This window comes from Paramormyrops kingsleyae, chromosome 6, assembly GCF_048594095.1.
Source record: "Paramormyrops kingsleyae isolate MSU_618 chromosome 6, PKINGS_0.4, whole genome shotgun sequence".
NCBI classification, from domain to species: domain Eukaryota; kingdom Metazoa; phylum Chordata; class Actinopteri; order Osteoglossiformes; family Mormyridae; genus Paramormyrops; species Paramormyrops kingsleyae.
This window is the reverse complement of record NC_132802.1, coordinates 33,797,975-33,811,060: the sequence shown is the minus strand read 5'-3', so window position 1 is coordinate 33,811,060 and position 13,086 is coordinate 33,797,975. Positions and strand designations below refer to the sequence as shown.

Here is a 13,086-nt window from a genome sequence, read left to right as displayed (position 1 = left end):
CTTACCTGTCTGGCCTCCCTTGTCTACTCCTCGTCCCTTTGTCCCTCCTGTCTCTGCTTCTCGTCCCCCTCTGGTTCCTCCGTTCACTCCTGGTCCTTTTGTTCCTCAGTTCTCTGTGCCCTCTGTCTCTCCCTTTCTGGTGTGCCTGTCTGTGTTCCCTGTGCTCGTGGTTTTGTCGTGGTTTCTGCCCTTGTGTCTGTTTCGTGTTTCAGTCCTGTTCCCTGTGCCCCGGTAACGGTCTTGTCTTGTTTTCCAGGTTCGTCTTGTTCCCGGTCTTGTCCTGTCCGCCGCTCCCCTTGGGGCACGCCCGTGCCTTGGGGGGGGGGGGTTCTGTCATGACCTACACATCCAGTCTTCGTGTGTGCCACGCCCACCTCGTTACCCACATGTCCATTCCCATCGTACCAGCTGTCTTGCATTTCTTCTGATGTCATGTCCTGTATTTAGTCTGCATTCAAGTCTGGTTCCCCAGGTCTGTCATTGAAGTTTGTCTTGGGCTGCTCCTCGTTTACCCCAAATAAAACCCCGTTCCTTTGGATTTCGTCTTCTGGATTTGCTTCCCCGCTACCCGTTTGAGCACCGGACCTGACACAAATGGCATCAAGCCTAACTGAAGAATAATGTACACATTACCATCGGTCTGTTTCTCAAAGTGTAGCAGGAAAAAAAATTATAAGATAAGATTATAAAATATGTAATTAAAAAATATATAGTCATTCTTTATTATTCTAGGAAGCTGCTCAAGATTTACTATTTTGGTTGCGTATGTTAAAAGTAAATTGAGTATGTTTATGTTGTAATTTATCTTGTGCATTATAGTCAGGGTTCATTCAAGCATGACTCAAATCACTCATCCACAACAGATATGTTAGTTTTAGTTTTTTTACAGGCTTTTAATGAAATTACTGGGACAACACATACAGCACTGATATTGGATTTCTCAAAGTGTGCATTAGGAGACCTGGGAACTTGTGTTTACAGTAACATTCCAGGATTAGGAAACCTGTGTACTACTTTGATAATTATTAGACAAAAATGTAACATGCAAAGATATGGTTACAAGGCAATTCTATGGTTGCAATAATAAATCTAAGACTACACAGTGGATGACAGTGAAGTGTCAGAGCTCGATGTCTCCCTATTATATTCATTTTCACTCTTAATAATTTTATGTGTCCCACACTGTTTTGAAGCAAGCACCTACTTCTATAGTTTACATGTCATCACTTTCAGTGAGGTCTAAACAGTCCCTGCCGCAGTTGCTTTTTAAACTGGGTACAAAGCAGTTATTGTCATAAAAACCACCCATTACCCATTCCAGACAGATACAGTGTCACAGAAAAACATGCATTGCTGTGTAATTTGGTCCTTTGTTGGGAATGTACCCATAAATGGAGCTAACTACTATAGAAGTCCTGAAGGACAAAACACGCCAGCAAGTACAAAAACACACCAGCACATGAGAAAACACTCCAGTAAATATGAAAATATGCCAGCAAATGGGAAAACACAGCAGCAAATATGAAAACACTTCAAAATTAGCAGCACTGAAGACAGAAAGGGCATATACCTACTGATCATCACATGCTTGTTACTGATTGGACAGGGAGCCTGTAAATCAGCCAACAAGCCATAACCAGTTAATCAAATGGTGCTTCTTTAGGTAGCAGATGCAAGCAAAAGATTCAAAGAGAAAACAAGTGTCATTAGATGTGACTATACACATTGCAATCGAAAGACTTAGATGAATGTGAGCCTCTTGCTGTAAATGTCATGGGTGACTCTGAAGTGGACGAAATATTTTGGTGTATTCACATATAAGTATAAATCACTTGCTTACTCATCATTTATTATTATATATAATCATTATCTTAATTTTGTCATGTAATGCCATTAAATGATATGTACAACCAGACATGTGCAAGCAATTACTTTGTTCTGGGCTATAAGGTTAATGTTACGGTGCTGTGCCTGTTTTCGTTATCATTACAACAAATCTCGTCTGATCGCACATAGGTCAATGTGTTTTATAGGTAAATTGCAGATCGATTTATTTGTTGTTGTGCTCTTATAATTACTCATCAAATCCACCACTCCTAGAGAACAGCCGCTACTCCCAGAAGAACCTCTTTCCTTGATAGAGAAGTTCACGCATTTGGGTGTACTGTTTACATATTTGCACTTTTATCAGTGGGCTTTGCACTTTGCCTAGCCTGCACAAACTGAGGCATGCTGAATATATTTATTGTTCCACTCTTCATATTCATATCTTATATTGCACTTCATATCGCATCTGTTATTGCACTGCTGTTTATACTATTTTGTCCTATTGGCCCTCATACACCTGTTTCTTCTCCTGTAACTGTGGCACAAGAATTTCACTTACAGTTCATATGATGCATGTAAATAAAGGGATCGTGATTTAAGATATTTCTCACTGACCTGTATTTAAAGGCACAATATGAAACAAACTTCCAACCGAGATCACGAATGAAGTGGTCATTATTTGTCAGTCCTCGCTGCTTTATTTTTCAAGTTCCAGAAAATTCTCATTCAAATGGAACAACAGACTGACACACCATATTCTCACTATTTTGTTTACTTGAACCTCTTTGTCTCCCGCTTTTATATTTAACATTTCCACAGGTAAAGTACCATGCAGGATTGAATATTGATCACTCTTTCTGCATGGATATGGAGACTTACAAGGTTAATGCATTGGGTTTCACCTTTTAAGCGTAAGTTTGACCGTAGTCTATGGTGGACGTAAACTGCCCCTGTGTTCGAGTTTACAAACTACTAAGTAATAATAAGTTGTGCCATGTTAAGCTATAATGTATGACTAAATCATAATATAAACTTTCTCTTGACAAATGCTGTTCGCGTTTGTAATTACAACTTGTATTTTCCCAAGATAACTTTTCTTTTGTGATTTCAAGAGAACAACTTTGGCTATGTTAAGATCACAAGAAAAATAAGTTCTGAGGCAGAGTTACAATGAACTCATACAGACAATACAGTTGTGTGTTCATGTTAAAGGGGCATGTGTTACAAGTTCTTTGCTTTGAGTTTTCTTTAAGTTGTTTGAGTAATAATTGGAAAGCAAAGTTAAATTTGTCTCCTTTTTTTGCTAATTCATTAAATGGTCCGGTCCATGACTCAAATACCATGATACAAGCCGAACAGTGAGTTTTGTGATACGTTGCATCCCTAACTATATTTAGTAAGCTACCCAGTGAACACAGTTCTTATGGTGCATTACTAGTTTTATTACAGCTGTGGTTGAAATACTACTTGCAAATACAGAGAAAACAAATCAGTAGCTACTGTATGTATCATCCAAACTCAACAAACATGTGGAGCAGTGAGTTGGTTACAGTAATATCAGATAATGATACTGATTGGCTGTCCAAGGTCAAAACATCATTCTGTGCGACAAGATTTTTATTTAGTAGCTACTATCTATGATGTAACTTAAGTGGCAGTAGTGCAACTGACAAAGAACATGGTGCTAGTTTAAAACTAGCTAGCTTCAACATATGATTTAAGCTACACTTTACACCCAACTTTATGATCGAACTTACGCTTAGCTGGTGCAACCCAATGCTGGTACTTAAAGATGCCTACTCCTATAAGACAATGGGATGCCAATTGACAGGCTCCCTGTCCAATCATTCACAAGCACGTGACGATCAGGAGGTACATACCCTTTATGATTTCAGTTCTGCGAATGTTGTAGCATTTTCTCATTTCCTGGTATGTTTTCCCATTCGCTGGTATGTTTTCATATTAGCTGGCATGTTTTCTTATTTGCTGGTGTATTTTGTTATTTACTGATGTATTTTTGTATTTCATGGTGTGTTTTCTTATGTGCTGATGTATTTTATTTAACAGCATGCTTTTGTATTTGCTGACATGTTTTCTTATTTTTTTAGTGTGTTTCTGTATTTGCTGGCTTGTTTTTATATTGGTGGCATGTTTTCATATTTGCTGGTGTGTTTTGCCCTACAGGGTTTCCATAATCTTCATTGTCTGTCACATGAGTCTGGATATAATGTAATTTTAAACCACCTAATGGATTCATTAAACACTAAATGAAAAACGGAATGGTTGTCACTAGAACTTAAAGGTAACTTATCATGGGATTGTTGTCCCATTTTGGTAAAGATGATACTTTCTTGGCCACCTGGTCCTCGATGGGCCAGCCCCAGGCCTTAAAGAAAGGCACCAGGTTTTTCTTCACCTTCTGAGAAAATTTTTCCGCCCACAGGTTCATCTTCTCCTCCTTCTTCATCTCACTGTGGGGCATCACCTTGTAGTCAGAGAAGACCTTGATGAAAGCGTCCCAACCAAAGCCTTCCTGAAGCTGGGAAAGCAAGAGAAGGATGTCCAACAGCTCTGTCCTATTCTGGTCTTCCACTTCATTTTAGTGTATAATCAATGCAGGCCACATTGACAGCTTAAAGATTGAATTCAAACTGTTTTTTCTCTCTGTTTTAAGAAGAATCATAACTCATGGATATTTTTTTCTTTCAAAGATCAACCTTACAGATAGCTGTATAAATTACCGTATCATAGACCTACCTGCAAGTAGGTCTCCAAACATGTCCAGACTGTCCAGTCTTTTAAGTTTGCTCCACCCACAACATACTCTTTTATCGTCACTTTACGAGCTTCTGGCTTGAGAGCAGGATGTGCTTTGTATCTGGGGATGTTTAATACTGTCTCATGAATGTAGACAGACCACAGGTTATTGGTGGCTTCTGTGGTATGTGGAGGGAATTCCCACATCTTCCTCTGCTGGTTGTGTCCCAGCTCATGGATGGGACCCCACATGCCTTCAGATCTCATGTACGTAAGCTGGGCTATTTCTTTCACAGATTCCAGATGAAGCATAACAGGGTACCCTGCATGCATCCATCCTATTGGGAAAAAACATGAAATGATAGTTTGACAATGAACACTGGTGGTGAAAATTGTGGAAATCTTCCAGTTTTTAGAGATTGTAGAACTTTATATCAGTTCCTCCAGTCACTTATTTAATCATCCACTGTATGAAATTTGTAAACATTCTTTGTTAATAAACATTACTGCCAGTATCTGTGTTGCAATTTTAAAAGAGTAATGCCAAAAATGCTAGGTGATTCCACAGTTTTGTGTATCTGAGGCAACATTTGACCATGGGTTGGGTCCTATCTAAAAAGGTACTTCTACAGTTAGTCAACGCCACACTGATCGCAAGAAAGTATTGACCATATGTGAAAGTTAGGTTTCTACAAAATTTGTTTTTTTATCACAAGCAGATCTCTTCCACAGAAAGAAAAATATAGATCCCATGCACACATCACCATACATAAATTACACAGGCCCAAATATTTCACTTTCTATATAATATAGGTTAGTTATGTTATTTGCTGATGTCTTAGAATGACGGATTATGTGTTGAATAACTTATTAAACCTGTTTAGTATCAAGTATATATCTTTAAACTGCCTGTTAGAAGGTGAATCCTTATATCCCCGGCCTCCAGAAACCACTACTCTAGTGGCTTTTAGAGCAGATATTGAGTCATCTGTTGTCTTGCACTGCCTTGTCTCTTATTGCACTGTTGTGTGTCCAGCTGTCCCCCATGCATCTGTCCCTTCCACTGCAATTGTGGCATAATAATATCACCATGTCCCTCTGAACACATGTGAAAATTAAACAATCACTTATTACTCTTTAGTAAAAAGTAATAAAAAATCAGATTTCCCAGTTATTACCCTCGCTTATTATGCCAAAAATATACAATAAGCAAATAATTTCAGTAAGCGATGTTTACCTGCAGATATCTGAACATCTGCGACGATGCGCTCGGGGCGTGGAAAAGGGGAGGGGCCAGCAGCCAGTTTGGAGACCCCCTCCATGATGCTGTTCCAGAGGGTCAGTAATGGTATGGGGTCGTCCAGGTGTCGCACATCACTTGAAGGCACTGTCAAGATGATGCTGTCAGCCTCCAGTTCTGCCCATGGGGCAGGATTAGAGCGCTCACTGGACTGCCAGCTGGAAACTTTGCTCAGTCCTACAAGGAAGCCAATAGGATCCAGTTTAAACAATTTTCTTAGATATTTTGTTAATAAAAAAGTTGTCTATTATCATTGTACAAGGAGCAAGTACAACAATTAAATTTATTTTATCCCATCGTGCTCCAATAACACACACAAAGACATATAAAGGAGAGAGCAAAGCTTATGGTAAGAGTGAATGGTCATTTGGGAGCTTTTGGGGTTAAGGGCCTTGCTCAAGGGTACAACAGTAATATGACTATGTCAACCATAGGATTTAAACCAGTAACTTCGAATCAGTAACCAGCAGAGTGACACATTGCCCCATTCGTGTTTCGGCTAAACAAAACACCCTTTAGTCAAAAGAAACTTTCCAATGCTACAATTACACATTTCACTCATGTAATGCTTCATGAATATATATCTTGATTAGACATAAAAACCACTATCTGCAATTTTAATGGTCATAAGTAAAATAGCTTTACTTCTTACTATAAAATTACATTGCATTAATGTTTTCGGCTTTTCATGAGATCTACTGTAGCTATTCCATACCCAGTTTGAAATAGGGGGCCTTGACTGCGTTCTCCACAACTATGTCCAAGCTGCCAAGCTGGCTGTTTGGGGGCACAATGAGGTACAGGAGTCCTCCCCAGAGGCTGGACACATTCACCCTCTCTGCTTCAACTGGGAAGCGCTTAGTGACCACTGGTGCCCGTTTCAGCTCTTTCAGGCTACTCAGGTCATCAGTGTGGCAGCCAATCTGCACCTATGGATCACAGTAAAACAGCAGGAGTCACAGACAGCAGTTTTCCTCAAATTAATTCTTATGAACATAGAAAGAAAATTTAAAATGTTAATAATGACACTGACTTGCAGGCCTTTCCCAGAGACACCTGGTGGCACACAAATTGTTACTTGTGTCCCTGGAGACACATAAAGGCCTGTGCTTCTCCATAATTTTGCACCTTAGGGAAACAGACATAAGATTTCAACAGAATGAAACTTACTTCACTAAAAATGCTTGTTTCAAGTAATCTCAGGATGTCTGTAAATACCTCACCTTTATTGCTGCCATCAATGGTAATGGTTGTAGTATGAGTGGAAACATACGGTCTCAGAATGCTTGTGGTCAGTTGTCCTGGATTCAGTTCATATATGGTATTAGCAAGATGCAGTATGATCTTTTCTGTCTCACTTCTCACGGGAAACTCTGGACTAACTTTAAAAACACTGCTCCCTGTGACAACTGAAGTTAACTCCTCCAAAACCCCAGTGTACATGGGACTGTAATGAGCCTTCATGTTTAGGTAGGAAGTACAGTTTCTAGAGAAATGACTCATTGATGACTTGAAACCCCGCAGAGATCTATGGTTCTTCACATGGCTTATCATTTCAGAGAGCTCTTTGCGGAAGTGAGGACACTTCAAAGCATTGTCTACACTGGGAGCCTTGTAGAGTTTCTGCTCAACAGTGTACTGCAGTATGCTGATCCCAAATCGATTGAGGATTCTGTTCCCAGGGTACCATGCAGTTGGGTCTTGTTGACGGTTATTGCCGGACCACCACCATGCTTGACCTGCCATCAGCAGCCCACCACCCTCAGACACAAAGCAGTGGATCTCTTCAGCTTGAGCATCACTGTAGGAGGAGCAGCAGTAGACACCTGATCTAGCATTGAGATTAGACACTTTGCTGTTAATATTGTGGGTTGAGAGCATTTTATGCAAATGTTTTATTTCTGGGTTCACCAAGATTTGTTGATTCCTCCCTTTGTCTAGCCAACGGATGACATTAAGGATGAAAGTTTGCATGGCAGGTTGGTCGAGGTAACCTTCATGGGGTATCACCACTACCCTGCCACCCCCATAATGAGCTGCAGCCAAGAACACTTGTCCTGTCTCATCCTGGGCAATGGGGAATGCCAGGAGACCATGGACCAGCAGAGATGAGGGTACACTGGAGTTTTGCAGGTCAAATTGAGTTAATCCATCCAGGAGAATTTTCAGAGCTTGTCCATTATCCTTGCAATTCCTACAACATAAAATGTATTTTTATAAAAAGTTATTCCAAGTTACCATAAAATTCCATTTCACAATTTAATTTACATAAACAATGTAATAACTTACGGAGTAAAAATTGGTTGCAGTGGTATTTTCTGAAGAACAGGAAAGGAGCCCTTTTCCCCATAAGTGTCGGTGAATGAGATCCCAGCAACTCTGGTTATTTTATTTCCAGGAAATGACTGAAGATCATGCTCCTTGTGACCGTAAGACCAATGCCATGCCTGACCTCCAATGAGGAGCCCACCGCCCCCCTTTAAGAACTCCACCATCTCTGCTGCTTGATTATCAAGGTAGGCATCGCAGCAGAAGACACCCACAGAACCATCAAATTTAGCTAAAGACTTGACATTGAATCCGTTCTTGGATAAATGCTCAGTAAGGCAAGGAAGCTTATGTAGACCCACCCAAGAATCTGGCTGGGGTAGAAGCCAGGAAACAGCATTCTGAAGAAACTGACCAAATTCTGGTTCTTCCATGTATGCCTCATGAGCTATTACCACAATCCGACCTTTGCCATATTGAGAAGCTGCAATAAGGACGTGGCCTGAGGGACTCACAGCCACCGGCACAGCCATGTCACTGGTCAGCCGCAGTTGGCATGGCACACTGGTACCACCAAAACTGAATTTGTTGATCTTCTGGACCAGGAAATTGTAAATAGCATTGGCATCCATTTTTTTTTAGTTTAGATGTTAATAATATATATATCCAGAGTGAAGTTCTTATCCTACAGGGAGATGGAAGAAACATGCTGAATTATATAAAAGAACTATTTAAAAAATACCATGTTAATCCCTAATAAACTGATGTAATTCATTCAAGCAAGCAGAAAAAACACTCAACAGATGTGTTGCCCGCTTGTGGTCTCATGTGGAAACATGATGTCTTTTTAATGGATGAACTTTGCCCATAATTACTTCCATTAACTGTGCCAGGTCTGTTCTGGTGCAATGAACATGTTTACGTTTACTATGGAATACTGACAATTCTGACAATAATACTGTTCTTACCCAGATGAATACCAGTACAATGAAGACCCCCGTATTCTTGGTTTCATTAACCGCAGTTTCAGTTATCTGCAGTTTACCACGGTCTGGAAAAAATGGGAAAATTTCACAAATAAATGGTTCATAAGTTTCAAACAGTGTGGAAAGTGGGGACAGGCTGTAACATGATGAAATCCATCAGCCCACTCGTGCTCAGTACATGACTCTCTTTGTCCCCAAACACAGGCTTCCCTGCAGAAGTCTCTTCCAGTCCACCTGTAGTTCTTGCGGATCACAGTCAGTGCTGCATTATTGCAGTGTATGTGTTAACCTTTACCATATGTAGGTACACGAAAATCACATTGTGCATGGGATCCGTGGATGGTTCACTATTATCTGCAGTAGGTCTTAGAGTGTATCATCCACCGATACAGGAGGACGACTGTATAGAGAAGATATCCATAGATCTCACAAATATAACCCAATCCACAAAGGCTAGTTCCTATATTTATTTATCATTACATACCAAATATTAAGACTGGGAAAATGTCTTAACCCCTGCGCAGGTGTCCTCTCCCCTTCTGGGATCGAAAATTTTGGGGTGACGGTCATGGCGACCGGTCAGAGGGGGTCGGGCAGTGTTGGACCTCCCTGGGGCCAGGGACTGGTGGTGCATGAACTGGGTCAGAGACCAGGGAAATTGGAATTGGAGGGACAGGAACCTGGAGAACTGGAGTTGGAGGGACAGGAACCAGGATGGGCTGAGCAGGGATGTGCCGAGCCGGAACGTCAGGTGCTGGAGCAGGATCCTTCAGTGTGAGTGGAGCTGGGGCCGGGACATCAGGCGTGGGCGGAGCCAGGACTGGAGCCTCTGTGGGCAGCGCATCATCCGCCGGGACTGGATCCTCTGTGGGTGGCGCATCAGCTGCCGAGACTGGAGCCCCGCAGGGTGGCAGGGGGCGCTGCAGGGACCTGGGACACAGTGGGAACCTCTGCGGGCAGTGGTGCAGAGACCGTCGGCTCTGGAACTGCCGGGAAGTCAGGCAGGTTGGGCAGGCCAGGAACATCAGGCAGGTCAGGTACATCAAACACAGGCAGGTCACGAACGACAGGGAGGTCAGGAACGACAGGCACGTCATGAACCACAGGCATAACAGCCAGGGTTGGTGCCTTAAGAGCAGGTGTTGCCCCTTTCAGTATCCCATACTGACCTGGCCCCTTTAAGAGCCAGGCGAGTGCCGGAAAAGGGGTGTGCTGCTGATCTCAGTCACATCGCGGCAGGTGGCGGCGGTGAAATGGCGGTGGTGATGTTGTAGCGGGTGAACACTGCTGGGTTCAGGATCGGGGGGGGGTTCCTCCTAATATCCGGCTGGAGAGGAAGCAGCGGAGATGGAGATGGCCCCCAGGAAGATCGCCGTCTTCCGGTCTCGGATCTCTCCGCTTTTTCCTCCTTCTCCAGCTTGTGGTTGTTGGCGGAGGTTGGATCACATCAGAGAGGTTAGGCGGCTCTGGTAAGGATACTAGCCGGGTCCTCACCTCCTTCACCCTTTCAAATAGCTGCGGGAGATTTTCGCGCACCTCGTTTACAAGGTGACTGTTCCTGGGCGGAGACATCTGCCGCAGGATAGTCATGCTCCGGCTGGCTAAATCCCGTGCCACGGGATCCTCCCGGACCTCAGATTGATTTAGCCAGTATATGACCTCTTGCAACAGACTGAGACGTTGGCTCTTAGTCAGCAGATGTGTGTCTTCAGGGAGTCCTGTCATGCTGTGATGACCGTGTGCAGGGCGAGCGAACAGGAAACGGGGAATCAGGGTCAGTCACACAGAGAACCAAAAACAAGTGGGTTTATTGCTGGCAGAGCACAACACGGTGAAAAGTCTATGACAGGACTGAGGAAACACACTCGAACGTGGACTTGAATACAAGAGACTAATTAGAAATAACATGGGACAGCTGGTCACATCCGGATTTCACACGAGGTACAGTAACGAGGGGGGTGTGGCACATGGAAGGATCGTACGAGCAGGTCATGACAGATGCAGCTCACTATGTGTCCACATGCACTGACAAATGTGGATTAGATATAAGATGTATCAGTCCATATAAAGGTAAGTCCTCATTGACTGAATGCTGCATTTCTAACTAAGTAAGACAAATTATAATTTTGCTCAATCAGGCCGTGGAGTATTTAGCTGTGGACAACGAAATGGAATACAGAGGAGAACTTGTTCCGAAAGATGAAGTGGAAAAAAGACAACCGTATTCTCATGATACTTTAAAGGCTTTTATATTTGAGTATATGTTTCACAGGAAATGGCAGTGGTATTTCACTATGTTCGAACCTTAGTTATGGCAGTTGTGATATTGCACATTCCCAGAATTCACAGCTAAAATCAAACCCTTCAGTAAGTGTGTCATGAGGAAGCTAATTCGTTTTAATTAAATTGTGAAATTGTTTTGTGTTATTGAGGGCTAATATCTTAAAATGAGGACATATGCGGTTACTAAGTGCACTTTCAGTGGTTGTCAGGTTTGTGTTTTAAAAGTCATTTGCAAAATATGTCATAGATGCTTTATTTGACTCATTCAAAATTTTTGTCACAGAAATATATAAAGGGAAAAATTAAGACAATAGCACTAGTTTAATACATTACCATTACTATTTTTGAATACTCTAGTGTGCAAGAGAAGATGGGTCCCTTAACAGGTTTGCCAGTAATGACCAAATAACAAAATGAAGAGCACAACTGTGACTGGGGAGCCCCATCCGTGGTTGTTTGCAATTAAATACATCACTCCAGGAGAGGAGATTACCTACAACTATGGTGATTCAGAGTGGCCCTAGAGACACAAGGTATGACTGCCATTCTCATTTGCTCAGATGTACTTGAATAAGCCAAGTGCTGTACAGGGTTGACATTCGGCCGGTTTAGGGGGCATTAGCTCCCCTAAAATGCCCCCTCCCCCCCCAAATAAATGCACAGTAGTTCAAATTGTGTTGCCTTTTCAATCAGCCCCTATTTTCATAGATCTTTAGTGCCACTCCCGGTGCTGTGTTAGTGCAGTGTCATATTGGACTCAGATATTCACAGTGCAGTGAGGGTGATTTTCGCACAACATATCATTGTATTATTACTGTAAACATAAAAATTGTTTGATAATCAGTAGTTTGTCTTCTTAAACTTCTAGATATTCAGTAGAATTTTGTATAAATGTTGGATAATGTAGTGAATTAAAATGAATTGTATATTATTCAATAAATGGTGAATGTGATATGTTATGTTGTCTTTCTGCCGGATTTTGAAGACCAGGCACCTGTTCTTCAGTCTGCTGTTTCTGGGGAACAACCTGACAATGTTAACACAGTTTGTACCATAATATTTCCGACTCATGATTATGTATAATGTGGTTGTGTGTGTGTATGTGGGACAGTAGTTTGTAAGGACAGTGTTGAGAAATGTCTCAAAGATGTTTTTGGGCTATTAATCCTCAACATGCGTGTGTATATGTCTGAAAAAAGCTGTTTTACAAGGACCACAGTTATTGTAAGGATTCCCATAGTTCTCCTGTTCTTAGGTTTGTGAGGAGGTTCTAATTCTAGTCCAGTGTGTTTAATCGCCTGTCAGCCCTGATTAAAACCCCGTATTTCTGAAGTTACGGTTGGACTTGCCTGCTTACCCGCTCGCCGGATCACCAAGCATGACAGAATGACTGATCTCTCGAGCGCACCTCCGCAGCTTGAGGACAGCCGCCTCAAGCTGCTGGACAAGGTGCTTTATTAGCTGTCTCAACCTGAGGTCCATGAGGACCCTGGGCTATGGCAGCTAGCCAGCAAGAGCGGCCGCCTGCTTCAGGAGATGACTCCGCTCACGGGTGCGCACGTAATCGCCGACGTGCGCGAAAACCTCCAGCAGCTGGTCGAGGGATTCATGGAGAGGCAACTCCAACCGCTCACCTTCTCGGAGGCGACCCCGCCTCCACCGACC

The 13,086-nt window shown here is 42.4% G+C and overlaps 1 protein-coding gene across 3 annotated transcripts in view; it reads right to left on the bottom strand.

Moving 5' to 3' along the window:
• Positions 1–868: 868 nt before the first annotated feature.
• Positions 869–13,086, bottom strand: part of LOC111848795 (TRPM8 channel-associated factor homolog) — a 31,445-nt gene continuing 19,227 nt past the window's right edge. For all 3 annotated transcript variants that reach the window (XM_072713108.1, XM_072713110.1, XM_072713109.1), the window contains exons 2-9: positions 9,121–9,203; positions 8,174–8,837; positions 7,108–8,078; positions 6,918–7,012; positions 6,600–6,813; positions 5,822–6,061; positions 4,585–4,922; positions 869–4,366 (exon numbers count right to left, since the gene is read on the bottom strand). In XM_072713108.1, coding sequence (XP_072569209.1) covers positions 4,124–4,366; positions 4,585–4,922; positions 5,822–6,061; positions 6,600–6,813; positions 6,918–7,012; positions 7,108–8,078; positions 8,174–8,784 — 2,712 coding nt within the window. In that variant the 5' untranslated portion in view covers positions 8,785–8,837; positions 9,121–9,203 and the 3' untranslated portion in view covers positions 869–4,123. The remainder of the gene's footprint in view (positions 4,367–4,584; positions 4,923–5,821; positions 6,062–6,599; positions 6,814–6,917; positions 7,013–7,107; positions 8,079–8,173; positions 8,838–9,120; positions 9,204–13,086) is intronic.